Here is a 27,911-nt window from a genome sequence, read left to right on the forward strand (position 1 = left end):
CAAAGTATTAACTAAATCAAAAGCATTAAATTAATTCCCTTTAGAATTTATAACTGCTGGAATTAGAAGAAAAGTTCAGTCTTATAAAACACCAATAGGATTTTAACATGTACTGTCAAACAGAATTAAACTGCAAATAAAAGCCCTACTATGGGACACCTTTAGTGCAGAAACTTCATTTTCTGTAAGCAACAAATAATAAAGGATCATAATGAAAAGAATACAGAACAAGGAGAACAAAGCTGATTTCTAGCCATGCATACAAAATGTGCCTGAATGCTTCCTGGAAGCTCCAGCAAACCTCAAACTGTTTGATGTGCTCACATCTCTGGAAAACAAAAAATTCTTACCACCATATAAATTCTACAGCAAACCAATTTTTAATTATACCTATCAAAATAATAATAAAATCCCAGCAGTTTCATTCAAGATGTTTGAATCATGGAGACCACCTATGCAAATATCAACACAGCATTTGAATCTGCAGGTAACTACTGCCAATTATAAATGGGGACACTTTTAAAATTATATTACAAGGATAATTAATCATTTTCACACACAAAGGTAACAAGCTCACATCATGCAGTGGTTTTAAAAGCCTTCTACTTTCTGCATTTCTATTCTGGTTAGTTTGTGCCAAGGTTAGAAAAGCAGATTTCAATTTTAAAAGAGAGAGAGAGGAAAGTGAAAAACTTCCAGCCTTCCCTCTGGTCATTCCATGTGGGTATTTATGGGATTCAAACATTAACAAGGGAATATTCTGCTGTTAGAAACAGGCTACAACAATATGGACAGGGATGTTGCACAAGCATTTTCATGGCTGTGCTCTCATGTACTCTGTCAAAAGGTAAATTACCTGAAAGTACTTGCAGAAGCTTTTAGAAATACATAGTGCTACTGAGGGCCCAGTTAGCTTGAGAAAAAAAAGACATTATTTCTATTTTTGCTGTCAGAAAGTTACAGGGGGTTTGAATTCTGTAGTAATACACTGAAAACTGTAATTACACAATTATTTTGTGGCACAAGTCAACAGAGGAGGAGAGCAGGAACTTCTCCTCTCCTCCTCCTCCAGAGGACACTGTGACTGAGGACAGCATCCAACTGGGAGGAAAAAAGGAGAATTTTTGTGCAAAAATTCCAACATTTCAGAATGAAATCTGCTACAACATGGATTCTGCTGGTCTGCCTCTTACTTAACAGAAGCTGCAGCTGACACAGGCTCTCCAGCTATGAACAGGTTTATAACCAACTCACAGAGGAATTCCAGCCAGGACCAGATCAGCACAAAAGCTCTGCAGCAGAGCTGGACAGAGGGAGCCATGGGGGAGGAAAGGAGCCATGGATGCTCCTCATGGTTTCAGAAATAGTAAGCTGTGTGAGTAACCCAGTTGGAACACTCCTCCTTGGAACGTTTTGCTGAGCTGTGAGTTGTAAAAATAGATTTGTAAGCCTCAGACTTGTCCTCGCTGTCTGCAATGGATCTCTTGGTGGTGGTGGAAGGAGCTTTATTGACTTTTCCTGGGACTGATGGGTTTCCATTCTCTGAGGGGAAAAAGGAAAAGAACAAAGCATGACAGCTTACAACGGATAAAGGTAGTTAAATAAAGATGAAACACAGTGTTTGAAAATCAAAATATATGCATTTTTCTCATAAATATCTCCCATAACTGGATGCAACAGCTTTTACAAATCACATTCAAAATACATTTAGAAATCTTGAGAGAGAAATTCTGCAAATCTCTTGCACTGCAATTCAGCACCGACAACATTTACTCCTCCAAGTGAAAAATGGCTGAGCTCTGGTCTTTAGCAACGTGAAAGCCCCCAGCAGCCTGCAGTATTGTTTGGAAATCAGGTCCCAAATGCCAAAAACTGAACTTGTGCCACACCTTTCCCCAGGGAATCCCTCTGTCCCCTTTATTCTTTGCAAAGCTATGACCAACAACAATGGTCTGCATCCTTTTATGTCTGTAGTGGGGAAATGCCCATCCTGTTTCTGATACCATTTTTCTCAGTGTATTTTATCTACTGCTACACAAAATTCCCTTTTCTGTTTTACTATTTCATCTCCCAAGTTGCAGGATGGTGTTTGAAAAAGCCAAGTCTCTGGTGCAGAGAAATGAATGCAGAAATTCAACATCCTGAGTCAAACTCAGGCACAGGGGCTCCCAAGAATTGGGTGTGCAACCCCAAATCCTCACAGAATTGGGAGTGCAACCCCAAATACTCACAGAATTGGGTGTGCAACCCCAAATCCTCACAGAATTGGGTGTGCAACCCCAAATCCTCACAGAATTGGGTGTGCAACCCCAAATCCTCACAGAACTGTGTGTGCAACCCCAAATCCTCACAGAACTGTGTGTGCAACCCCAAATCCTCACAGAATTGGGTGTGCAACCCCAAATCCTCACTGAATTGGGTGTGCAACCCCAAATCCTCACTGAATTGGCTGTGCAACCCCAAATCCTCACACAAACCCCAAATCCTCACAGAATTGGGTGTGCAACCCCAAATCCTCACAGAATTGGGTGTGCAACCCCAAATCCTCACAGAACTGTGTGTGCAACCCCAAATCCTCACACAAACCCCAAATACTCACAGAACTGTGTGTGCAACCCCAAATCCTCACAGAATTGGGTGTGCAACCCCAAATCCTCACAGAATTGGGTGTGCAACCCCAAATCCTCACAGAATTGGGTGTGCAAACCCAAACCCTCATGAATTTTGTGCGCAACCCCAACAGAAACAGTTTCAAAAGGCATTTTTTTTTCTTTTACTCCCTCAGAAAATAAAAACATCATTAATATTATTAGAATTACGAGGTCGCTCAACATCCAGGAGCAATTCTCATCATCTGGGATGAAATATTTTTAAAAGTCTCTCCTGTACAAAAGCAGACAGTAGAGGGCAGGTCAGGCATTGCTGATGGAATTTCAGCTTCTTCCAGTTTATCTACAGATCATCATTCTCAGATTCTTCAAATTATTCTGATTTTTTAAGGTACAGGGTTTAATTCTTCCCATAGAAACCTCAGACTGACCTTAAAAATGTACCCATTCTGTTTGAAAATATCAGTCTGGGGACATTAAATAGCAGAATAAATATTAAATAAAGAGAAGGCATTGTTCTTTGGACTTAAGGGCTGCCAAGTTTACTCAAAGCTTCAAGGCTGCTGTAGGTTCATCAGCTCATCCTAAAGTTCTATTCCAGTGTTCCCAAGGACACACAGCAAATCAGCAGGTAAAACAGAAGATTAAAAGTTAAATAATCAGGGGTTTTTACAAAATTCATCCAAATAAAATGCCATAACATAGTTTTTGAGTAACTGTAAATTCTCCTCCACTACATCACAGCCAGGAAAACAGACACACCAAACCCAGAAGTGTGTAAATAAGAATCTCTAATCTCATAAAGTCAGGTTCCCAACTTAAAGCAATATTAGAATGTCATAAACAAGAAAATCTGGTCCCATTTTCACATCAGGATTAACCACCAACCTGAACTTTTGGTGAAGATAATCTGCCTGTTTTCCCCAGAGCTGGAATTGACACAATCCTTTCCACTCTTGGCTTTTGAAGGACCTGGAGAATCTAAAAAAGTAAATAAATTAAAAAAAAAAAAACAGAAAAAAGAAATCCTGACAGCTTCAAGGCTCAGAAGGTGACCCAGAATTGAGCTGTATTACCTGCAGAGGGCTCTTGCTGAGAAGCTGCTCCTGCTGTCTTGCCTTTCTTTGATTTCTGAAACAACACAAGCAGAAATCAGTAACAGACTGAAAGGAGATAAAACTCCCAACTCCTATTTGATAGACACACCATTGAATTCAGCACATTTTTATTTCTTACCCATTACAACTCTTACTTCCATGTTTTTTGTATTACTTCTACATGGAAATAAATAATAATCTTGAGAACCCTGCAGTTACATTAAAGAAAAGTGTGCAGGACAAAATTGGATTTGTCTGGATTTAATATTTTGGTTTGCATACTTTGAAAGGGGGGTGTGCTATTCTCATTAACTGATGATCTGAACCCACCCAGCAGGACAGTAAATTGCACAACATTAATAAGACACAATTAATTGTAATAAATGAAGATGCTTTTCAATAAAAATGTCACAAGAATCTGGAATCTTGTATCCACTAAATTTTGTTTAGTCCATCAAAAAGAAATCCCTCCTGGGTACCTGTCAATAACTGGACCCTCTGCTGCAGGATTGCTTGGAAAGAAAAGATGCAAATAGTTAATCTAACTTTTTAAAAAGCATCTGTGCAGCAGATTTTCCAAATTAATTTATGTTTGTACAGATTAAGAAACAGAAAAAACAAGAAGACTCCCATTACTGGCTTTAATTACATAAAAAAAGATGTATTTGAAGTGTTATTAGCATTATTCTCACCAGATACATTCTGAATTGTGAACACGTTCTAAGACAGCTGCACAAACTCAAAGAAAATAAATATATTTAATTCTGTTCCAAAGCTCAGGAGAACCCCTGGTGTGAAGCAAAGGGAAAAAAGCCACAGCAAACGTTGCTGCAAAGCTGACCCAGGAGGGGGTGGCAGCGGATCAGGGCTCTGCCTGCAAAGCTGGCTCTGCTGGAGTCAGATCCACAGAATGGTTTGGCTGGGAAGGACCTGAAAGCTCATCCCATCCAACCCTGCCATGGGCAGGGACACCTTCCATAGACCAGGTCCTGGCCATTCTGCCCTTCAGGCACCTGGAAAACCCCAGTGCAGGGGACTCCCACCTTTTGCTACAGGTGGATTTCCAAAGAAAAGTCATTTCCCAGATGATTGTAACTCTATGGATGCAGAAATTCCCTACACAGAATACAGATTGGAGAGAGATTTCAGTATGGGCACAGTGACACCTGAGCCTGAATCAGTTTTTATTCTGGTCCCAGCTGCATCTTCCTGATGTTTTGTCTCATGGGGATAAGGAAAAGGAGTTTGTGCTTCCTGCCCCAAACACAGCAGGTCCACTGAGCCTGCTAGGAAGGAGGGAAGGGAAGGGAAGGGAAGGGAAGGGAAGGGAAGGGAAGGGAAGGGAAGGGAAGGGAAGGGAAGGGAAGGGAAGGGAAGGGAAGGGAAGGGAAGGGAAGGGAAGGGAAGGGAAGGGAAGGGAAGGGAAGGGAAGGGAAGGGAAGGGAAGGGAAGGGAAGGGAAGGGAAGGGAAGGGAAGGGAAGGGAAGGGAAGGGAAGGGAAGGGAAGGGAAGGGAAGGGAAGGGAAGGGAAGGGAAGGGAAGGGAAGGGAAGGGAAGGGAAGGGAAGGGAAGGGAAGGGAAGGGAAGGGAAGGGAAGGGAAGGGAAGGGAAGGGAAGGGAAGGGAAGGGAAGGGAAGGGAAGGGAAGGGAAGGGATCTGGACAGCAGGTCCAGGAAAACAGGAACTGTGCTGCCACTGGGGCTCCCAGGCCTCAGATGTGCAGGACAGCAGAGGTTGGTTCCAGCTGCAGGGACCAGCTGGGGCACCAAGGTCACCACTTGAGGCTGAGAGATTTGCAAATCCTGTCCTGTCATTCTCCGCTAACCAAACAAATCCCATTTGCATCTTCTCCCAGGGCACACAGAGCCCCAGGACCAGGGCACGGTGTCCTTTTGTGCTGTCACCCAAAAAGCCACAACTGCCCTGCACACTCAGGTACCTTGCTGTGCAGAAATTGCAGGCAGCATCACCTTCCAGATTATTCAAAATTATTTGCTCCAAAGCTACAGGTGCTTTGTTAGGGCCCTGTTTCTAAAGAAAACCAATGCAACCAACCACTCACTCATCTGCTGAGATCTGCAACAGTCCAGCATCAAATTATAAATTTATTTTTTTCCCCAAACTTCTAACAACCAAGTACTGAGGGGAAAAAAATGAAAAAACCCTCTGAACAGACACCATGAGATTATCACTCTTATGCCAGAAGCCATCAGATATGAGCTGCAGAGACTATGAAAAACAGGAAACAGAACAGCAGGATTTTTATGGAAAAGCATCCTTTTGATGTATTGCCCAGGCCCAGTGATGCTGCACTGGCACAGATGAATAAAGCCCCTGTGATGAGAAGGAATCATATGCTCCCCAGCAAGTAAACAAGCATTTGTTTTAAAACAAACCAGGGAAATATTCATTTGCATGGCAAAACCAAGGGATGAAAGCTCCATCTCAAGTCTCAGAGGCTGAAAGCATCAGATTTATGATTTATGTTCCTGAGATCCAGCTAAGTCTGAGCACCCTGGCCTGAGTCAACACTAAAGGTTTGCTTGCTTTGGCATCCTCCAGGGAGTTCAGGGCAAAACAGCAGTGCTGGCAAAATTCCCAAATGCAGAAGTGTCATTTGGCAGCTCAGCAGCACAGAACAACTCCCAGCTCACAGGGCAGAGCTGCAAGGATTTCATTTCCCTGCATTTTACCTGGGCAGGTATAAAAATGCAAAGGCCTCAACAGCACGGTGGGATTTAGGGGAGCAGTGATTGCTGAGGACTGTGAGAACCACAAAACATGATGAACTTTCACACTCTTGCAGCACCAGCCCAGGAATGCACAGATCCCAACATCCTGTTTCTGACAGGGGCCAGTAAAAGATCTTATTTTATAAGATATTTTTTTGATCTTATTTTGTAAGATCAAAAAACTGATGCTGTCATCAGGAACTGCCACAAGAAATACAGGGATGATGTAGCTCATTACTAGAATTAACTAATTTCAAGAAAACCCTGAAATATTACTGTAAGAGTCTATTTTGAGTGCACAAGGTGAGGAGAAAATTTAGAATGTACATCTTCTGGATGCTATTGGCCAAATACACACAAAACCCCCATTGCTTTCCAAACTAGTGTTTAAATACAACACAGCTCATGGAGAAAATTCTTTCCTCTTTATAAAGATCAGCAAATCTAAGAGCAGATTCATTGCAGACAAGAATTCTTCCAATTTTATAATAATATATAAGAATCTTACCTTTTCTAATTTACTTTTAAGTCTTCTTTCCTCCATCCTTTTCTTCAGAATTTCCATATCTTCTTTGTTACCATTAAGGACAATCACATCTTCCTCTTGAAAGGGAACGCCACACTGCATGAAAGAAAAGAGAGGACAAAATTGCATATTTTTTTTTCTGTTTCCTATAAACAACACTCTGAATGAATTCTTGTTCTCATTTTTGTATTTTCTGTTCATGGGTTCCCTGTTTTACAAGGCACAAATGTACTTTAAAGTATTCCTAATTAGAACCTACTTAATTTACTGAACCCCACAGCTAAAACCCAAAGGAACTTTCTGATTTTTAGTTATGAGTGCATCTGATTAACACTTTGATGCCATTCTGCTCTAGAATTTGTCTTTCACCTTAGTGAGGTAAGAAACAACAATTGATGGGAGCAAAGGTGTTATTCCTCTACATGTGGAACAGACAGCAAATTTTTCTCTTCAACTGGTAGACAGGAAAGCACAAAGGGGTTTTTTGGGTAATTTAAGTTTTTTTTTTTTATTATTTTACTGTGGGAATAAAGAGGAGTCATAAAAGCAGATTAATTCATTACCCTTGCCTTGCTGCCTCACTGGATTGTATCACAGAGACCATACCCTTATCTGATTTATCAAACACTCCCAAGTTTCCAACTACTTTCATAAATTAATCTGGATAATGGCTGTAATGTGCTCTGTGCACCTCCACATTTGTTTCATGGTTGAAGGCACAGATGTTTTCCTGTGCACATTTGCAATCATTTGATGTACCAGCCCATTGACCATGATGTTTTCTTGTCTAAGATCTCAATTTGCTGTTTTGTTTTGTTTAGTTTGTTTTTGTTGTTGTTCTGGGGGGTTGTTTGGTTTTGTTCTGGGTTTTTTTGTTGCTATTGGTTGGTTTCTGGAGTTTTTCGGGTTATTTTTTTAAATGCAGAAGCTTTCTGTTAATCTGCAAGATTAATTTATAATCCTGCCTCTGCCATTACTGTTCTTTTTCTAAACGAAGGTTTAGAAAGGTTACTCCTGTATTTGCAGTAGGAATTAAACAAATGAAAGGACATATGGGCAGGACTTTGCTCAAGTGCTGAGCACAGCTTCAAAAATGAACCTGAGATTGAGAGGAGATTGAGGGGTTAGAGAGAGGCACAGGACATCAGGCAGGAAGAGGATAAGTCACACACAAGAAATGGGGGAGAAGCCCACATTTTTCCATTTCTACTTGATGAGAAATAGCTTCAAAATCAAGAATTTCAGTCTTCATTCTGAGGCAGGAGCTGGTAGCTGACTTGATTCTAAAGAAGCCCCACAAGTCCATTTCTAGAAGCCCCACAATTTCTTTTCTAGGGTGGTTCCTAATACAGCATATTTCAAACATATTTTGTCAGCAGACTCTAATTTCATTAAATGCTGCATTTTAAAAGAGCAAGCAAATCCAGGTTCCCATCTGGAAAACACAGGCAGAATTGTTCAAAACTGAAAAGTATTTACAAGAAACAAGGAAATGAAGACAGTGTTCTTTCCATTCCCTGAAAAAAAAAATTTTGCCATGACAACATTGGATTATGTCAGAGACCATACCCTTCCAAACATCTTAATGAGATAAAATGTAGAAAGAAGATTCAGTTCTGCAAATTCAGATGTTTCTTACTTCAGATTAATTAAGGTCTTGGGGCAGATGTTTGGTTTATGATATATCACAGGGTCTCCTCTGCTGTACCATGTTTATCTTGGGCCTTTAAATACAGATGAAGGTACTTGCTGTAGTTCTTAGCACCTTGAATAGAGGACATTCCTAAATGACATAGTTCTTATCTTTCCTAAAATAAAAAATACAGGATTTTTAAAGTAGTAATGAACTCTTAATTTAAGATGACTTCCAAATTGTAGCACTTACAGTTTCAGCTGCCTAAGACAAGAGCTGTATATTATTTCTACATTGACACATTTATTTTTTATAGAATCTAAAATGTAGTTCTGTGCATGACTACTCCAGTCTTAATGCAATACAAATAAACAACAGGCAAATATGTTTTCATATCTAAATATTTACACCACTGTTACAGTCTGATGTCTTCAGAGAAAACTAAAGCTCTTTCCCACATTTTACAGTGAATTCCTGCAGTTCTCCTGAACATGACCCTTGCTAGGAAATGCACAATTCCCACCAGGATATGGGACATGGATGGCCACAACCTGAACCTCCCTCTTTAAACAGGGACATTTAGGAGGAGGATTGATCATTCATGGAGCATCTCACTGTTCATCTCCCAGCCACACAAGCTCACGTATTAGAGATTATTCTTGCTTGCCACAGTTAACTAAAACTTGTTTTAAGAGAGAGAATTTTCCAGAGGTTTAGCCATTAGAAGTTCAGGAGTGTAAGATTTGCTGAACATGTTTTTTTTTTACATTGTCACCCAACCCAGACATGCAATAGGTCAAAGAGCAAAGGACAACTTGGGGACAGTGGAAATTTCCCACCTAGTGATTCACAAAATGAGAACTTCACTCAGAAGCTACAGAATCTAATTCAAAACCAGTTCAAGAAAAAGCCTCCATTTACAGAGTTTCTCTTAAAATCAGTGATAATTTTGTACCTGTCATACCTGCAGCTGTGCCTTAACTTACTTGGAGGTTCTCTCTCCCTTTATTTCTGACCAACATGGTATTTTAATCAGGATCTTTCCTCCCAGTCCCAGCACATTTAAACTCAACTTTCCACTCCTTAAAGAACCTTTAAAAGGCTGTAACAGCAAACACTGGGTGTGTGAAGGACGACTCAAAGCAATCTGCTCCACAGCAGGTACACCTTTCTGGCACCAGAGAACACGGAGGGGTTAACACCTTCTTGTGCATTCCTGCCTGTGGTTCATTTCACACAGACTTTTATAATTTTACAATTCTGGCATCTGCCCTTGTTTGTTTGCTTATTTAAAAGTTGGAGTTTTAAGGGCTGGGGTCTTACAGAACTTGTGGTTTCTTTATCTCAGGGTTACCAACATGGCACGTGGTTCTACCACACATATTCATCACACACCTCACTTTACTGCTACAAGACTTACATTCTGTTTATAGCTGTGATTTATGATTATGTACTTCTGTTTCCTATCCATTACCAATCTGTTTTTCTAGCCTTTTGCATCAGCTTTTCTTATTTTCCTGGCCTAGCAGGGCTGGACCTTGGCTTACAGAAGTGTTCAGACACAGCAGTGACACTTAAACGTCTTCCTTATCTCCTTACCCACCAGGGCCAGACCCTATTTTGCAGAAGTGCCAGCAGTTCCATCCAAACCCTTCCTTTCTTATCTCCTCGGCCCACTTAGAGCTTGATCCCCTTGGTTTTGCAGAGGTGGTTACATTTATAAGAGGCACTCACATTTAATTCCTTCACTTACACCTTAATTCTTTCTAACTTCCACTAAGCTGCTTATCCCAAGTGAGGGCTGTGTTTCAAGGAGATCTTTCATTTATCTCTTCTCAGCTTCCAGCCACTGGAAACCCCCGGCAGCAGCAGCAGCAGCAATTCCCTGCTGGAATTCTGGGCTGCCAACTGGAAAGTTTCGGCAGGCGAACAGTTAAGGGCAGGAGGAGGAGGAGGAGGAGGAGGAGGAGGAGGCAGAGGCAGGCTCGCAGCGCTCCAGCCGCAGCTCGGGGGCTCAGCTGAGAGCCCGGGGACACCGCTCCTGCTCCTGGGCGGTATTCCCGGGACAGCCGGCCGCCAGCCCCAGCGCTGCCCGGGCGGGCCGCTCCAGCCGCAGCTCGGGGGCTCAGCTGAGAGCCCGGGGGCTCAGCTGAGAGCCCGGGGGCACCGCTCCTGCTCCTGGGCGGTATTCCCGGGACAGCCGGATACCCGGGACAGCCGGCCGCCAGCCCCAGCGCTGCCCGGGCGGGCCGCTCCAGCCGCAGCCCGGGGGCTCAGCTGAGAGCCCGGGGACACCGCTCCTGCTCCTGGGCGGTATTCCCGGGACAGCCGGATTCCCGGGACAGCCGGCCGCCAGCCCCAGCGCTGCCCGGGCGGGCCGAGCCGGGCGGCGGCGCCGCAGGCACGGAGCACTCCGCGGGATGGAACCGCTCAGCGCTGCGGGAGCCGGGATGCAAACATTCCCGTTTAATGGTTAACGCCGGGACCGGCGACACCGCCTCCTGCTGAAGGACAACGAGCCCCTGCTTTCGTCTTCAGTATGCTGCCGTCTCCTGGCTGGCTCTGGACGAGGTAAGGCTGCATCACTTCCATCGCAGCATGCAGTTTCTTGCTTTTTTCCTTACCTAAAGCGGTAATTTTACTTAGAAAACACGCAAATCTCCAGTCCGGTTAATATTTTTTCCCCCTTCTTTACACCGATGCACAGAAGGATGGAGGTCGTTACTACTAACTGTATTATAAAAATCACAGTATTTATGCAACTTTTTTTTTTTTTTTTTTTAGCTCTGTAACTTAAGGGTTTAAACAGCTTTCATTGTATTTTTTTAATTACTATGAGGTCAAATATACAAGGGAAAAAAAAAACGTAACAGGAAAAGAAGAAAAATAGCAAAGATGAACACCAAAACTTCAGAAATTTGCTGTATATGTATCAGTAAATTCTAAGGCACTGTTTTTAAATAATTATTTAAATAACTGGGTTTGATGGAGAAATGTTTTTACTCAATGCATCTCAAAATCCAGAAGCAGACTCCATATTCTGACCCCCTTTTAAACAAAAAACAAAGCAATGGGAAAAGCATTTAAAAGAATTGATTTTAACATTTTTAAAGGATTGAATTAGTCTTCCCTTGTTTATAAAATGCCTACATTAATGCCTGCGTAAATACCTTTCAAACAAAAAGAAATCAACTATAAAAAAGTTGAAGTAAGTATTTAATGCTCTTCCAGCCTTTTATTAGAAGATGAAGCATTGCCAAGTCATTTGTCTCACTAAATTACGGGGTCATACGAAGCACACTTGATCTAAACTTTAATATTAGGCAAAAGCAAAGAGCGCAGAGGAAACAGAATGCTTCGAGGTGCAGTGATGCAGTCCTAAATGCAATGGCAGGAGGAACAGCAAAAAGCAAGAGGAGTTGTTACTACAAAACGCACAGTATGTGCTAATGGGGTCTCAGTGAGCTGAGCTGACATTTCACAGGCTTTTTCCAGGCATCATCATAATTCCCCTTTCCTCTAGAGTTTACTTTGTTAATTGAGATGGAGTATCTAGGGCTTACAGTTTTCTGTTAAGCAATATCCTTAAAAGCATCCACAAAGGTGCTTGAAAATCCCTGGTTTTTTTTTTCCCAATAATGTCACACACTACTCGCAGGAGTTTTAAAAATTCATACCACTTCATCCTCCCGATTTAGAAAACCTGTGCATAATGTAAAAAAATGCAGAGTTTCAGAGACATTCTGCCAACAGAAAATACCTGTCATGGCACTCTTACATAATGAGACTCAAGGGCAAGATAGTCCCAGACAAGGTCATTATGGACAGTGGACATTCCCAACGGGATCCCTGCTCCTCAGGGGCAGCAGGAAATTTGGGATAATAATCCCTGCCAGCAGACAGGGCTGAGAGGATCCTGCTAAACAACAAATTTCATATCCAGTGGCACTGACAGCTGCAATTCCAGCTCTAAATCTGGTACCAAAAAGCTTTCATTCCATAAAATCCTCCCGAGGCTGAAAGATGTCAAATTCTGCTCTTGCAGTTCCCCATAAACATGTTAACACTGGAGAGGAATTGCTGCCTCTTACCTGATTATGGGGTGTTTGTATACTTTTATGCTGCCATAAAAATACAGTTTCTAGATGTCACACAGTCCAGTAGGAAAAAATCCATGGCAAGCACTTAACAGCCTGAAACAGCCCCAGAAGCTATTACTTGAAGGGTAATAAAAATTCAGGTGTATGGAACAAGCAGCTTACAGCTTGGCTCCCTAGAACTACACTTTGCAACCTGTCCAAAATGTATTTAAGGAAAAAAATAAACCAAACCTGCCAAGTATCCTCATTCTGGACAGGTTCAGAGAATATTCTGAGTTGGAAGGGACCCACAAAGATCACCGAGTTCAACCCCCAAGTAAACAATCTGTACAATGACTGAACCCACAATCTTGGTGTCAAGATGTTTTATATTTAATCAGGTGTAAAATCCTAAATATTTTTGCAGCTGCCTGCTGTTTTTAGTGTAATTCTTATATTCAGAAGTGTAATTAGTGTAATTACACTAGTGTAATTTAGTTTAGTTTATTTACACTAGTGTAGTTTAGTTTAGTTTAGTTTAGTGTAATTTAGTGTAATTCTTATATTCTTATATTCCCTGTGATATCCCAGACATCTCGTGACATTCACTAATTCAGAGGAATCTCAATGTTCCTCCTGCCAATTACTCCCTCAGAATAAAGAGTTTGTCCAAGTCCAGCTCTGTTAGAACCCTAGTTGCTAAGAATTTTAAACCTTCTGTACTATCAGACACTAACCCCCAAGAGAACACTACATTTAACCTGAAGCCATCAAGAAATCTTCCAAAATGAAATAATAGAACTAAGATTCTAAGTGTGTAGTTTGAATAGAAGTGTGTAATATCACATAGTAGAAAACTTAAAATTGAAAGTTTTAGAATATAGTAATATATATAAAGCAAAATAGAAGTTTTAGAGCAGAAGATAGTCCTTCTTCTTTACCTTCTTCTCCATAAGTTTAAATAGTATTGTTTAATTAGGGTAATTGGTTTTTTCCCTAATTCCAGCCCCTGGGTATGTGCCTCATGGTCCTCGCAGAAACCCCTCTGGGCTCTGGCACGGGATGGCTTTAATTTCATTTTTAATGCAGAAATCCTGCTTTTCACCTCGCAGTGGCATCCCTGCTCTCCTGCTTTCTGCACAGCATCCACAGGTTGACACGGATTTGATTTGCTGCAGCTTTTTGCTCAGATGGATGGAACGCTCCCATCAAGGTTGTTTACCCAGTGAATGCATCCCTGAGGAGCTCGAAGGCAAAAATATTCTCCTGGGAGCTGATTTCCTCCTGTTTTTCTTTGAGCTGCCTAAAGAACATCCCTGGAAAATGGACGAGCCCTCCACCTAACACCCAGCTCTGCTTTCTGGAATGCTCAGGGAAGGAGGCACCATTCCAGCATGAAATCAAGTGCATACCAGTAAGGAGCAAAAGATAAATACATTCTTTCCCAACAGCCTAATAAGATCTTAAAAATGTGGAGGAATATGGAGGATCCCTTCCCTCACTTCAATTTGTGCTCTTAATGCTTTTTGAATTTTATGTCTCATTGCTACTTTAACTGCAATGCCCTCTTTATTTTAAGCTTTTAAGGAAGATACTGATTTTTTAATTAAAAAAAAGTATTTTCCAGTTCTTTCTAATGAAAACCTCAAGCTTCTGACCACAGCAGCATTCTTCTAATGAAACTATCTTTATAAAAATCTATTTTTCTCTGTTCCTGTGTAAAGCTAAATACTTCATGATTCTGACAGCTGCAAAATGCAAACTATTTCAAGGTGAAATGCAAATTTTGTTTTACAAAATCATTGAATGAAAGAAGAGGAAATTAATTACGTTTAAATAAAATAAAAATATTTTAAAAATTAACTATTAAGCTTAACAGCAGTTGATGGACCTTCTCCTTGGTATTTTTCTCTAGGAATTTTGATACCAGGTACTTCAAGGATAAAGACTTCATGTAATTGCTGTGGGATTCAGGACTGCTGCACTCTCGTTCTTCTGACTGTTCAACAGGCAAAGGTAAGGAAAAAACCACAGTGGGAAAAGTCCTGTGCTAATACTGCTGTAAACTGGTTATCTCAGAATGCCAATTCTGGCAGCTGTGTCCTTATCTCAGGGTATGCACAAACACCAAAAGTAAGAAATGAGTGTTGTCCCCCAAAGCTCAGATACAAGGATGTCAGAGGGAAAAAAAAAAATCTCCCAGTCAGAAACATGAGCTGACTTTATAAGGATAAAACCCAGTGTATTTTGTGGATTACGTTTTAGCCTCTTCCTTCTGTTTATTTAATAAATTTTCTGTTGATTTAATTTACTGAATTTTGATCCTCTGGCAGAACTTCAAGTTTCCCAGGCCTTGAGGAAATCTCAGCAGCAGCTGCTCCTGAGCACTCAGAGCTCACTTCTTCCCTGGGCTCACCTCCGAGCACAGGAATCTCCCACCTGAGGCCCCCTTGGTCAAGCAGTGAAGAACTGAAAGCCATTTTGGGTTCTTTTGTATCATTTTGAGATTGTTTTGTCCTGGAAAGACAACATGCCTGCCTCGTGGCTCTGCATTCCCAGGGCTGAGCCCACTCAGTGTGGGCACACACAGTTCCTCCTGGAAGTAATCCCAACATTTATAAATGCAGCACTAACATGGCATCTATTAAAAAAAAATAAACAGGTTCTTTCCCTCTATCTCACTTTTCAGATGATCTGAATGTTTAACTGGACTATGATAAGACAGGATCTGGAAGTAAAAGATGAACCCACTTCATGCAAAGAAATTAAGATTTTTAGTGTGTGCTGCTGTCTGTATGTTCATCTACACCTTCATTTACCTAAAGGTTCCACTTTATGATGAGTCAAATGACCAAAAACTCCGTGTCAGAAAAGCAGAGTGTGGTTTTTACCCAGATGAACTTTGCTCAGCTCTTTTTGTGGGGAAACCTGCAGCCTTTAAAATTGGAAACATCTGTCAGAAGTCCTACCAGCCCAAAGCACTCAGCTGCATTCAGACTTCCTGCAACTGCTCCACAGTCCTGAAGACTCTGCATTTTATCACCAGACCACTGTCAGAGGAAGAAGGAAATTTCTCCTTGGCGTACATTATTACAATTCACAAGGAGCTGGAAATGTTTGTGAGGCTGCTAAGAGCTATTTACATGCCTCAGAATATTTACTGCATCCACATTGATGAGAAGTCACCCAGAGAGTATAAAACTGCTGTACAGAACATCGTTAACTGCTTCGAAAACATTTTTATTTCCTCAAAAAGAGAACACGTTGTTTATGCAGGGTTTTCAAGATTACAAGCTGATATTAATTGCATGAGAGACCTCGTTAACTCCAAAGTTCAGTGGAATTATGTTATTAATCTGTGTGGTCAAGATTACCCCCTGAAAACAAATAAAGAAATCATACAATACATAAAAAGTAAGTGGAATGGTAAAAATATCACTCCTGGGATAGTGCAGCCCCTGCACGTGAAGCACAGGACAGAGGTCAGCTACAGGGAGTATGTGCATTCTGGAGTGCCATACGTGTACCCAGCAAAGGCCAGGAAAGCTCAGCCCCCACATAACCTGACAATCTACTTTGGCAGTGCCTATTACATCCTCACCAAGGACTTTGTGGAGTTCACACTGAGTGATGCCCGGGCTAAAGCTCTGCTGGAGTGGTCCAGGGACACCTACAGCCCTGATGAGCACTACTGGGTCACCCTCAATCGTTTACCTGGTAAGAGTTTGGCATTTTTGCCACAAGTAACCCCAGCAGGGCAGGGCCTCAGGCAGGGAGAGGCTGGGAGCTGGGAGCTGAACAGCTCTGAACTGCAGAAATAAAGTCATTTCTTCAGCTTTGCTGTTGCCCTTTTGAAAAGCTGCATCTGGTGGCTGAGAAACAGCGCTTGATTGCAGGAAATTGCTACTTCAGTGCAGACCAGGAGTTGGAAAAATTCTGGTTAAAAAGAAGTTTTTCGCTGCATGAAAGCTTTTGCTCTCAAGGAATTAAAAAAAGCAATAACACTGAGAATTACATAAATATCTACAAATAAATACTTAACATGACTGCAGTTAAGAAGTGTCCAGCAGTGAAAATTTTCCCTGTAATAAGTAGAAAAGAATCTTATCAGAACCTTTTGTTTTTAAAGATGCTCCAGGGGCTACACCCAATGCAGGCTGGCAAGGAGACCTAAGAGCCATTAAATGGAAAGATCAAGAAGGGCTCTCACACAAAGGCTGCAAAGGTAACGTGAATTTTGATCATGAACTTAAATTTGATTCACTGGTGAGCATTAATTGCTGATTACATATTATTTAAACCAGCTATTAAGCGTGCCTCAATGGTCATATATAATTTATTTGGGATGTATTAAATAAAACAAGGCACCCTGTAAATTACTGCACTATATCCAATTAAAGAGATTTTGAGATGTATGCTATATTAATATATTAGTTACATATTTTACATATTTTGAGATGAGCACAGTATCCATACACTGACAAACCTTCTTTCAGCCCCTAATTACCAATGCACTAATTTATCTGATCAGTTCAGTGGAGCTTTACCTGACAAGGATGTTTGTCAGGAACTTTGATCAACATTGGCTTAAATCCCTTCAATTTGAACAACAATAAAAAAGAGTAGTGCTAACCACATGGAAAGCATGCAGAAATAATTAAAATCCCTAAGTGTGCAAGCTGAGCCCGGGTGTGGCTGAGCAGGGAATCCCAATAGGAGCTCAGAACATCTGATGCCCAACTACAAGATTTTATTAAGCAGAGCAACACGGCATGGAAGCAGCTGGAGGTAACAAACATCTATTTATGTAAAACATAAACCTTGTCTTTACAATACTGTGGCATCATCCTCCAGCTCGATTTCTGTGCAGAAACCCAAAGGTGAAAATCTCTTTTTAAAAAAAACCGCTTCCGTTCATCTTCCCGCTGCTGCCACACCTCTGCAATTTATCTCTGCAGGTCATTACGTCAGAGACATCTGCATTTATGGCCTGGGGGATCTGCAGTGGATCATTGAGTCCCCTCATCTGTTTGCCAACAAGTTTGAGGCTGCCAGCAACCCCCTGGCGCTGGCGTGCCTGGAGCGGCGGCTGCGGCTCAAGGTGCTGCGCCAGGCTCAGGTGCCCATCGAGCAGCACTGGCGCCTGCAGGAGCACAGCCACTTCAACATGCAGCTGGACGTGTGAGATCAGCCCCCTCCCCAGCAAATGTGCAGCATCTGGCAGAAAAAAAGGATATTTACAGCCACAGCTTCACTCTGTGCATCGAGGGTAAAGGACAATCCTGCACTGCCTAAATAAACGGGTTTTATTTATTTTGGTAGCAATGAGTTCATTCCCAAAGAATGTCTGAAATCAAGGGGGGAAGTTCATAAACCAGTAAGTGACTTATTTACCTGGAAAGTCAATATTCCTCATGTTCCTAGCCAAAGCATGAAAATAACAAAATGGAAGCAGTGACTGAACAAAGATTAAATATGGAGAAATAACAGAGTCATGGCCACTGAATGTCTCATGAAATGTTTTGAGTAACGAAGTTGATGCTAAAATTTCAGAGCTTGTACGTAAGTGACAAGCAGTTTGTGACACAGCCCATGCCACTGGAGGGGTGTGGGGTTGGTTTTGTTTCCCATGGCCAGCCACATCCCTAATTTCATTTTGTAGCATGGCAACATCACTGCTGCCCTTCCCAGGCTTTGCTCCTAATAACAGAAGGATCCTGCAACACATGTTTATCTCCAAGTCTCTGTTCTGAGTCTCTGCAGGAGTTTAGGGCAAGGAGACAGGGAAAATTTGAGGCCAGGAATTACGGTAAAACAGAGCAAAAAGCCATTTTTCAAACATTTTTCCATCCCAGTTAGTACCTGACTGAGAGAAGCAAAGAGCCTGCAGCAAGTGCAGTAACACCTGGACAACTCACTTGATTAAAAACTGCAAATTAGAAATACAAATTAAATAAAAATAAATTTTAAAAGAAACAATTTCAATGCAATCTTCAATATGCACCCAAAATATCCTGCAAGAAAACTGGCCACAGATTCAGCCTATTCCCAAAAAAATGAAATGACCCAACAACAGGACATGAAAGTTTCTTGTTACAAACTCAACTCATTCCCAGGTTGCTGGAACTTTACTCCTCATTTTCCCACAAAAGTTTATTGGAAACATCATTTCTTGCAAATGAACTTTAACCTAAAGAAAGGCCATCTGGTCCCTATTTATTTACAAACTCAACCCAAAGGCCTGTGCTCGGCTGCCTGGATAATCCAGGACTTATCCTGTGGCTAAATATTGCTGGAGATGATTTTTTTTTTATGCAAGGAAATAAGGCTAAAAAAGAAAAGGAAAATAAAAGCCAGGCATATGCTCATGCTGAGCTTGTTGAGAGTCTCTCTCCAAACCATTACTGAAGCTAATGGGTCTCTGGCATGTGTTAATCATAGCAATATTCATAATTAATTTCACCCCTGGCACCACCACAGAGAACAACTGTACATCATTTCCAAATTGAATTAAAATTAAAAATTCAATAGCCAGGCACTGTATATCACGGGCTCCTTTTGCAGAAATTGAACCAGGCAAAAAACCTGCACAAAAAGGTCTCTGAAAATACAATTTTGGCACAGCTTGTCCCATGTCACCCCAGGAATTGCAGCATATCTTTGCAGCATGACCTTCTTTGCTTAAAGGATTTTGTATTTGAAACAAAATTTTAGGAAAATCATCATTAAACCATTCTCAAGTAATAAGAAATAGTATTCAACTCATTATTGTGATTACCATGACCACATCACCTCCTTGAAACACACATGAAAAGCTTTCATGAATTCTGTGTTATTATGTTAAGAGTTGATCAATCACAACTTTCAGACCTCAGCAAATATTTGTTAATTGGGTGCCCTAAGAGCAGAAAGTGCCAAAGTGACCCTGGCTTCAGGAACCACTGCTGCACACCCAGCTCTGGGTCTGACAGCCACGGGCAGAAATTGTTTCAGAAAGCTTCATATCTAAATTAAACCCGGGGTTAAGTGTTTGATATGGCACAGAGCTGAATAGTTAGGCACTATATCAAATCTGTGTTCAGCTGACTCTGAAAACAAGTCCAAAATAAACTCTGAAGTGATCCAAGAAAGTACATTTTAAATGTAATCTTGTCCTTAACTTTCAAAGTGACCCCCAGAAGGATTTCCAGAACCAGTCCCATAACCTCTATCCTGTCCCCACATCACTTCTACCATATTTTACATCCATAGGAACTTCTTAGAGAGTCAGCTTCCAAATCAAAGCACAATTTCTGTCAAATAGCAGACTTCCAATCAGCAGGCACCAAAAACTGCCCATGCAAGAACCTGCAAGCCAGTTGGAGCAAAAGTTCCAAAATATTTGGGCACACCAAAATCCACAGACCTACACAGATCACCACAGACTTGCTATCTCCAACATCCCAGCAGATACACAACGAGGGAGCAGAGACAGTCTTGCTTGTTCCTTTAATTTTATGCTGGTGGGGAATTAAACACCTTGCTCAGTTTTAAACTGACAGATTCCATCACAAATAATTCTTCCTGAGGAACAGGAGGCAGCAGAAATCCCAACCTGCAGAGCTGCTGCTACAGATCCCACATCTGGAAGCAAAGTTATTTCTCTTCTTGCTGACTGAAATGTGACTTAGTCACATTTTAGCAAGTGACAGTGTTGAGAGTTTAAATTTTTCCTTCTTACTGATCAAAAGCTCAAAAATATGGCTCAAACCAAATCTACTTCTGTGTAAAAATGTATTACAAGATGTATTTGCACTCCCAAGTTGTTCTGTTTCAGACAAAAGCTCTTTTCCAACTATTTTAAGTCTAAGTAGAAGCTACAAAATTTGTCTCCAGCACTTCATCAACCAAGTCTGCTCTCCAGCTTAAACCAGGACTAAAAAACTCTCACTGCTCTTTCAACAAATCTTTGAAATCCAAGAAGTTTTATATTTTGGCAAGACAGTTCAGAGCATTACCCTGCAGGCAGTGAGAGACAATCTCTCTCTCTCTCAACACTGCTCCAGTGTCTGACTGTTCTGGCTTAAAAGTCTCACATTTGAATGTTACTCTTTAAGGTGAACCCTTCAAAATGCTACTTAAGATGTGAAGAACAGCTTATTTTCAAGGTAAAGAATGGCCTCACACGTTAATTACAGTTGACCCCACCCATGACAGTTTCCTCTCCCATTCCTGTGCCTTTCCCCAGCACCAATCCAGTCTAACTATTCCAGTAAAGCAGATAAATACAAGTATTTTATACTGTCAGCTCTTCATGTGAAGTTTCTTTGAGGCAAAAGAAAGAGAACTCTTAAGGGAAAGCTTGGTTCCTCCTCCCCAGACCCCTTCAAATCCATGACTATGGCAAGTGCTGGCAAGGGAAACCAAGGAATGCTCAATCCTCCATCACCCTGGTGTTTCCCATCTCCCTGAATCAGACAAAACCAGACAAACCTGCACATGCATCCTGGTTTTTCTAAACACTTATCTGGTCACCTGCACACCACTGGGCAAATGGATTTCTCTGTTTCTTGTGTGAGCTGCTACAGCAAAAACTGAGCTCAGAACTGAGCACTGAGAGGTCTGGAATCCCCTGGGGAATATTCTCAGTGCATCATGACAGCATCTCTTCCCAAAGTGCTGTGGGAAATCACTGCAGGTGGCAGGGAGCAGAGTGGGGAGGCTCTGAGGGCTCACAGGCAAAGGGCACAGCCAGGAAAGAGCTCTGGAGAGTTTGGGGATTCTCCTGAATCCCACAGGTGTGGGGATGGAACGGCCCAGAGCTCCAGCACTGACACTTCTCCACTTTCACACCCACTGCAAACCTCTGGCATGAGGTTTGTGATGAGAATCTGAAAATACAGATTCTGCTGAACTTTCCTCACGTCCCTCTCCAAAGTCACACAGCACACACAGGTGGGATGGCACAGCCAAACACAGAAGGTGGCAAAGCCAGGACAAAGAAAATGCTGTGGCTCACATGGGCCTCACAGTCAGATTTTGCCTCAAAATCACTGTAATTCCTAAAATGCAATAATTAACACCAGCAGAAACACGTATGAGACAGCCCACAACATTCAAACATTCTGTACTTCGATTTTTTTTTTTGTATTAACATCATCAGAAGAGGATTGATTCTATTCATCAATAAAAGATTCCAATCTGAGCATATACAATGCACAATACTTCATTTTCCCTCCTCCATTAGCTCCTTTTCCTGTATGTCCCATTGCTGCAGAAATGCAGAACGGGCTGCTAATTAAACAAACTGTGAGATACCACAAAGCACAGCAACCACTTCCCTCTGCTCCTGTTCAGAAGAGTTCTACTCCCCTTCTTGATTCTGAAGGAGAACAGCATCAGAATACATCCAAATATTTGCCAAATCACTCTTTGACCCTACTCAGTGTTCTTTCAGCTGCAAAATCCAGTCATGAGAGGATGAGAGACTAAATATTACATCCATTTAATTATTTCTGGAAGAATATTTCTGAATAATGTGAAGAATTTCCAGCTGCAATGCTAAATGCTCATTACTGAAAAAAAAAAAAGCCAGGGAAAAATACATGAGATTCACTTGGTTTTTATACAATTATCAGACTGGCCAAACCATCGACAAAACATCTAATTCCTGCATTTTATGCTCAGGTTACACCCATCCATCAACAAAAATCTAGATACAAACAAAAAAAACTCATTAAAAATAAATGAGTATCTGCCAGGAGGAAACAAAGCCATTAGGACAGAACAAAATGAGCACTGAAAGCAGCAATGTGAGATTAAACCTTACAATATTCTACAATTTACCAAGACAAAAGTGTTTCCTTCCCAAGTCTTGTTTAATATAAATATACTCCATGTTTTATACAGTATCAGGGTGTTCACAGAAATTAAATAACTGCACAAGTGAGGCAACTCTCACCACAAATCTTGCTGATAAGAAAGTAGTGATAGGAAAAAGGGTATTTGTTCATTTTATCATTGTCCTTAGCTACAAAAAAAAAAAAAAAAAAAAAAAAAACCAACCCAAAACTGTACAATGAGATCAAGCTATGTGAAATTAGGTCAGTATTTTCTACAATAATTTATAGAACTGCTGAGAATTCTACAAAGTTGGCCCCACCCAAAAATAAAAAAAAGCAACACCCAATGTCCTTCATAAATACAAAATATAACCTGAAAATACAACCAGTTTAACCATAAGAGAGATACTGATAAAACACAAGCCATGTGCATTCAGGAAGAAAAAATTACCAATCAAACAAAACCCCCAAAACCAAACCAATCACCCTTTTAAAAACTGAAATTAGTACCAAATATTGGGAAAAAAAGTAGTTACTGCAAAATCAAACTCTGAGAACAAAAATACTCATTTTTATAATTATTTTGAATCAGTTTTAAATTAAAAAGGCAGTGAAAAAATACTTGAGGCCATCACAGAACAGAACTTTCACAAGTTCCATTTCAATTTGCATACTCTAAAAACTCCCTTTTTGGAGCAGTGAATGCAATTGTATAAACACACACATGGCCCAACTGCTTCTACAGCTGGCAAAACTCACCTTGTGACAAACTTCTGCTTTAATCTCCTTGAGAGCACGCTCAGAGAACACACAGCCACAGTTTCTCAGGAAGCAAAACCTTCAAAGAAGACAACACATAATAATTTAAGAGAACTAAGAGAGATCTGTGCAGTGCTGGCAGGTCACAGCCCACCCTCGTTACAAGTTTTTGCACCTAATCAAACTATCAGCATAGTTAAGTGGGTAATTAATTTATTATTCATTTGCACAATGTAAAAAATGAATGAAAAATATTGGTTACATTCAACCACAATAGGCATTTTGGGTTTTTATCTTGAGTATCTCCTGGCTAAACCCTCTCTGGAGGAAGAAATTCTTTGGAACCATTAAGCTGTGAACTCCTCCTCTTCTCATCCCTCAGGTGACAAAGAAGTTGCTGCTCTGCCCAAACCACGCTGTGAGGAAATCCCCTGCCCCAGAGCAATAAAATACAGATATACTGCAGGGCTGGAACAGAGAATCCATCTCCAGTCTGACCCTAGCACAGGGGGAGACAGAATGTGAGCAAAGGCTGGCAGAGCTGGGATTGTTCACCTGGACAGGAGAAGCTGTGGGTGAGCTCAGTGTGGCCTTGCAGGGCCTGAAGGAGCTGCAGGAAAGATGGGGAGAGAGTTTGGACAGGGATGGAGGGACAGGACACAGGGAATGGCTTCAAACTGCCAGAGGGCAGGGATGGACGGGATACTGGGGAGGAATTCCTGCCTGTGAGGAAGGGGATGTCCTGGCACAGGGTGCCCAGAGCAGCTGTGGCTGCCCCTGGGTCCCTGGCAGTGCCCAAGGCCAGGCTGGACAGGGCTGGGAGCCCCCTGGGACAGTGGAAGGTGTCCCTGCCCATGGATGGGATGGCACTGGAGGAGCTTTGAGGTCCCCCCCAACCCTAATCAATCCATGATTTCAACTGCTTGATGTGACTCCAAGGGAGGTCACATCCCAACTCCTGTGCTTCAGCCCCCAAACAACCTTTAGGCACGTTTTCTCTGCCAACATTGGCCCAGTTCTCATTACACACCTCAATTTATTCAGGAAAAGGTTAACTCTTATCTTTCCTCTTGAATATACCATGAAAGGACACCCAGAAGCCTCTTGAACTCTGAAAGTTCAAGCCTGAAAGCCAGACAGCTATTCCTCCCCAAGCCGTGGGTTAGCACACGATTTCCCTTTCCCAGGCAGGTTTCCCAGTTCAGCCCAGTTTGCAGGCTGAGCCCTGACCTGTGCCTGCCGTTCATCTCCAGCCCCACCACGGGGCAGATGAAGCGTGCAGCCTGCAGGTCATCGTACTTGTCCCCCTTGATGCTCTCCTTGTCCCCACACCAGGCTGGGTTATCCACCAGCTGCAGCTCCGTCACGTTCTGCAAAAGAAAACACAAACCTGGCTCAGGAACGGCGTGGCCAGCAGGAGCAGGGAGGTCACTGCTCCCCTGTGCTGGGCACTGGGGAGGGCACACCTCGAGTGCTGTGCCCAGCTCTGGGTCCCCCAGTTTAGGAAGGACATGGAGGGGCTGGAGCGTGTCCAGAGGAGGCAACGAGGCTGGAGAGGGGCTGGGAACACAAACCCTGTGAGGAACGGCTGAGGGAGCTGGGGTGCTCAGCCTGGAGGAGACTCAGGGGTGACCTCAGTGCTCTCCACAGCTCCTGAAAGGTGGCTGTGGCCAGGAGGGGCTGGGTTCCTTCTCCAGGAGCTGACAGAACCAGAGGACACAGCCTCAGCTGCACCAAGGGAAGTTTAGGCTGGAAATTAGGAAAAAGGTTTTTCCAGAAAGTGATAAAGTCCTGGAATGGCTGCCCGGGGAGGTGGTGGAGGCACCATCCCTGATGTGTTTGACAGCCTGGATGTGGCCAGGGGCTGGGGCTGGGGCTGGCCTGGACTCCATGGTCTGGAAGGCCTCCTCAGCCTGGTCATTCTGTGATTCTGGGAATTCTGAGAAACCCTAAGCTTTTTAACCCATGATTTCTGAGCCATGAGAACAATCCTTAATATTTTTGCCATTGTGTTTTGTTGCTTGAACACTTTAATCCATAGTGGGAGCACAAGCAAATGGAGATTTTACAGCATGACTCATGAATTTAACATTTATTTTCACTCCTCACATTAAACAAAACCTGTTTACCTTAATGCTCTTGATATGGGATGCAGATTCCATGGGGGTTTTATCAGGGGATTTGTCCAACAAATATTCAATGATGGCATCTTTGTTATACAACCTGTAACATAAAAATTCCAGGGGTTATATAGAGCTGCCATGTTTTGTATTTATAATTTTATAGTTATACTTTCAATCGATTCTATATTTCTATATTTAATTAATTTTAATATATATGTTACTATATAACATTACACAATTAATATTTAATATAACACATCAAATTTTATTTTAGTATATTTAAATAAATTTTATATAATTTAATTTTGCATTTATAATTTTATAGTTATAATTTTAATTTTATTTTTAATTAATTTCAACATATTAATATACTATTAAAATTAAATTTAATACAGTAATTACAGCATATATTATAATGTACTTTAATTAATTTGACATTATTTATTTTCGTATGTATAATTTTATATTTAGAATTTTATTTTAATTAATTTCAATATAATATATTATAATCTATGCTGTAATTACTACATTAAATATAATTTTAATATACTTTGATTAATTTAATATAATTTTTGTATTTTGAATTTTGATTTCTATGTTTTTATTTAATTAATTTTAATATGTTTAAATTAATTTGATGTTATTTAATTTTGTATTTATAATTTATAATTTTTTTTTTTTTTTTTTTTACTCCTGAGGTGTCCAGGGAAGCATTCCCACCTGCCCAGCTCACAGGCCACGATGGGCCGACGCAGCTTCTCCTGGCTCAGGGCACAGTAAAACCACCTGGCCACCAATTCAGCAACTTTGTCAACCTGGAGGGGAAAAAAACCACTCATTATTTAAAAATCTTTGTAAATTATTTAAGCATAAAATCAGCTCATACGTGAAGCATTCATCAGACCCCCAGGTTTCTTACCAAACCTGCTCTGTGCACTTGGAGTTAATTCATAAAATAACTCCAGCCAAATATTCTGGCAAAATTCCTGATCAATTCTCCACCACCCCCTGGGCACTTCCAGTTCCTGACCCCCTTTCCACGGGGAAATTCCTGCTGCTGCCCACCCTGAGCTGCCCAGCCCAGCCTGGGGCCGTTCCCTCTCCTCCTGTCCCTGTTCCCTGGAGCAGAGCCCGACCCCCGGCTGTCCCCTCCTGGCAGGAGCTGTGCAGAGCCACAAGGGACCCCTGAGCTCCTTTGCTCCAGGCTGAGCCCCTTCCCAGCTCCCCCAGCCTCTCCTGGGGCTCCAGCCCCTTCCCAGCTCCCCCAGGAATTCTCCAGCCCCTTCCCAGCTCCCCCAGGAATTCTCCAGCCCCTTCCCAGCTCCCCCAGCCTCTCCTGGGGCTCCAGCCCCTTCCCATCTCCCCCAGGAATTCTCCAGCCCCTTCCCAGCTCCCCCAGGAATTCTCCAGACCCTTCCCAGCTCCCTCAGGAATTCTCCAGCCCTTTCCCAGCTCTCTCAGAGATTCTCCAGACCCTTCCCAGCTCCCTCAGGAATTCTCCAACCCCATCCCAGCTCCCTCAGAGATTCTCCAGCCCCTTCCCAGCTCCCTCAGGAATTCTCCAGCCCCTTCCCAGCTCCCTCAGGAATTCTCCAGCCCCTTCCCAGCTCCCTCAGGAATTCTCCAGCCCCTTCCCAGTCCCTCCAGGGCTCTCTGGCCATGAGCGCCCAGATCCGGACACAGCATCCAGCCCCTTCCCAGCAGTGCCAGCACAGGGGACAGTGGCTGGCCCTGCTGTCACACCATGGCTGGGACAGGCCGGGTGCCAGTGGCCTCCTGTCCCCCGGGCTCCTGTCCAGCCGCTGTCACCGCCATCCCGGTCCCGTTCCCATCCCGGCCCCGTTCCCATCCCGGCCCCGTTCCCATCCCGGTCCCGTTCCCATCCCGGTCCCGTTCCCAGCCCCTCTTTCCGCAGCCCGGAGCGCTCCGGGGGCTGGTGTGAGCCCAGTGCAGGACCCGGCCCTTGGCCTTGCTGAACTTCACGTCCAACCCCCTCCCCAGGACACAGGGCCCGCCCTGAGCCGCCACCAGCGCCGCGCCACACACAGAGGCCCGCGGGGCGCCCGCGGCGCTGCCCCGACGCCAAGAGCGCCATGGCCGGCTCGCAGCACCGCGGGCCGGGCCTGCCCCTCCCCGCAGCCCCTCAGCCATCACGGAGCCCACCCCCGGACCTTCTCGACTTTGCGGGGCCCCTTGACCAGCTCATGCCGCTTGGGGATGGTGCCGCCATCGCATCCCATGGCGCTTCCGGGTTCTCCTTCGCGCACTTCCGGGTACGCCGAGCCACTTCCGGCGCAGTCCACTGACGCTGTTGCTTAGCAACGACACTTAGCGGCGATCACTGTTGCTTAGCAACGGGCGGCTGGGGGCGTGGCCAGGGCGCTCTGCGGGGCGGGGCGGGCGAGCCCATCGCGCCGGGACCGGGGCCGCGAGGAACGTACCAACTCAGCGCGGGGGACACGGGGTGGTCCCAGCGCCCTTCCCGCCCCTTTCCCGCGGGCTGAGTCCTTGCTTTTACGAGGAAATCCCCCG

General features: G+C 42.9%; 2 protein-coding genes and 1 long non-coding RNA gene across 3 annotated transcripts in view; 1 reads left to right on the plus strand and 2 right to left on the minus strand.

The window, feature by feature from the left end:
- The window catches only part of LOC137484311 (uncharacterized), a 225,952-nt gene that overhangs the window by 2,751 nt on the left and 195,290 nt on the right, over nucleotides 1-27,911 (minus strand). The window lies entirely within an intron of this gene.
- Nucleotides 358-27,698, minus strand: RTF2 (replication termination factor 2). The gene is made up of 9 exons (XM_068208050.1): nucleotides 27,551-27,698; nucleotides 26,100-26,194; nucleotides 25,386-25,479; nucleotides 24,487-24,626; nucleotides 23,257-23,335; nucleotides 6,947-7,060; nucleotides 3,686-3,740; nucleotides 3,498-3,590; nucleotides 358-1,542 (listed from the first exon to the last, which is right to left on the minus strand). The coding sequence occupies exons 1-9, from the start codon at nucleotides 27,617-27,619 to the stop codon at nucleotides 1,358-1,360; spliced, it is 924 nt and encodes a 307-aa protein (XP_068064151.1). The 5' UTR covers nucleotides 27,620-27,698; the 3' UTR covers nucleotides 358-1,357.
- On the plus strand, nucleotides 14,850-19,106 carry LOC137484304 (beta-1,3-galactosyl-O-glycosyl-glycoprotein beta-1,6-N-acetylglucosaminyltransferase 7-like). Its single transcript, XM_068208046.1, has 3 exons — nucleotides 14,850-16,393; nucleotides 16,806-16,901; nucleotides 17,635-19,106. Exons 1-3 carry the CDS (start codon nucleotides 15,418-15,420, stop codon nucleotides 17,859-17,861), a joined length of 1,299 nt encoding a protein of 432 aa, XP_068064147.1. The 5' UTR covers nucleotides 14,850-15,417; the 3' UTR covers nucleotides 17,862-19,106.

The sequence above is a fragment of the Anomalospiza imberbis genome, chromosome 17 (assembly GCF_031753505.1).
Source record: "Anomalospiza imberbis isolate Cuckoo-Finch-1a 21T00152 chromosome 17, ASM3175350v1, whole genome shotgun sequence".
Lineage (NCBI taxonomy): Eukaryota > Metazoa > Chordata > Aves > Passeriformes > Viduidae > Anomalospiza > Anomalospiza imberbis.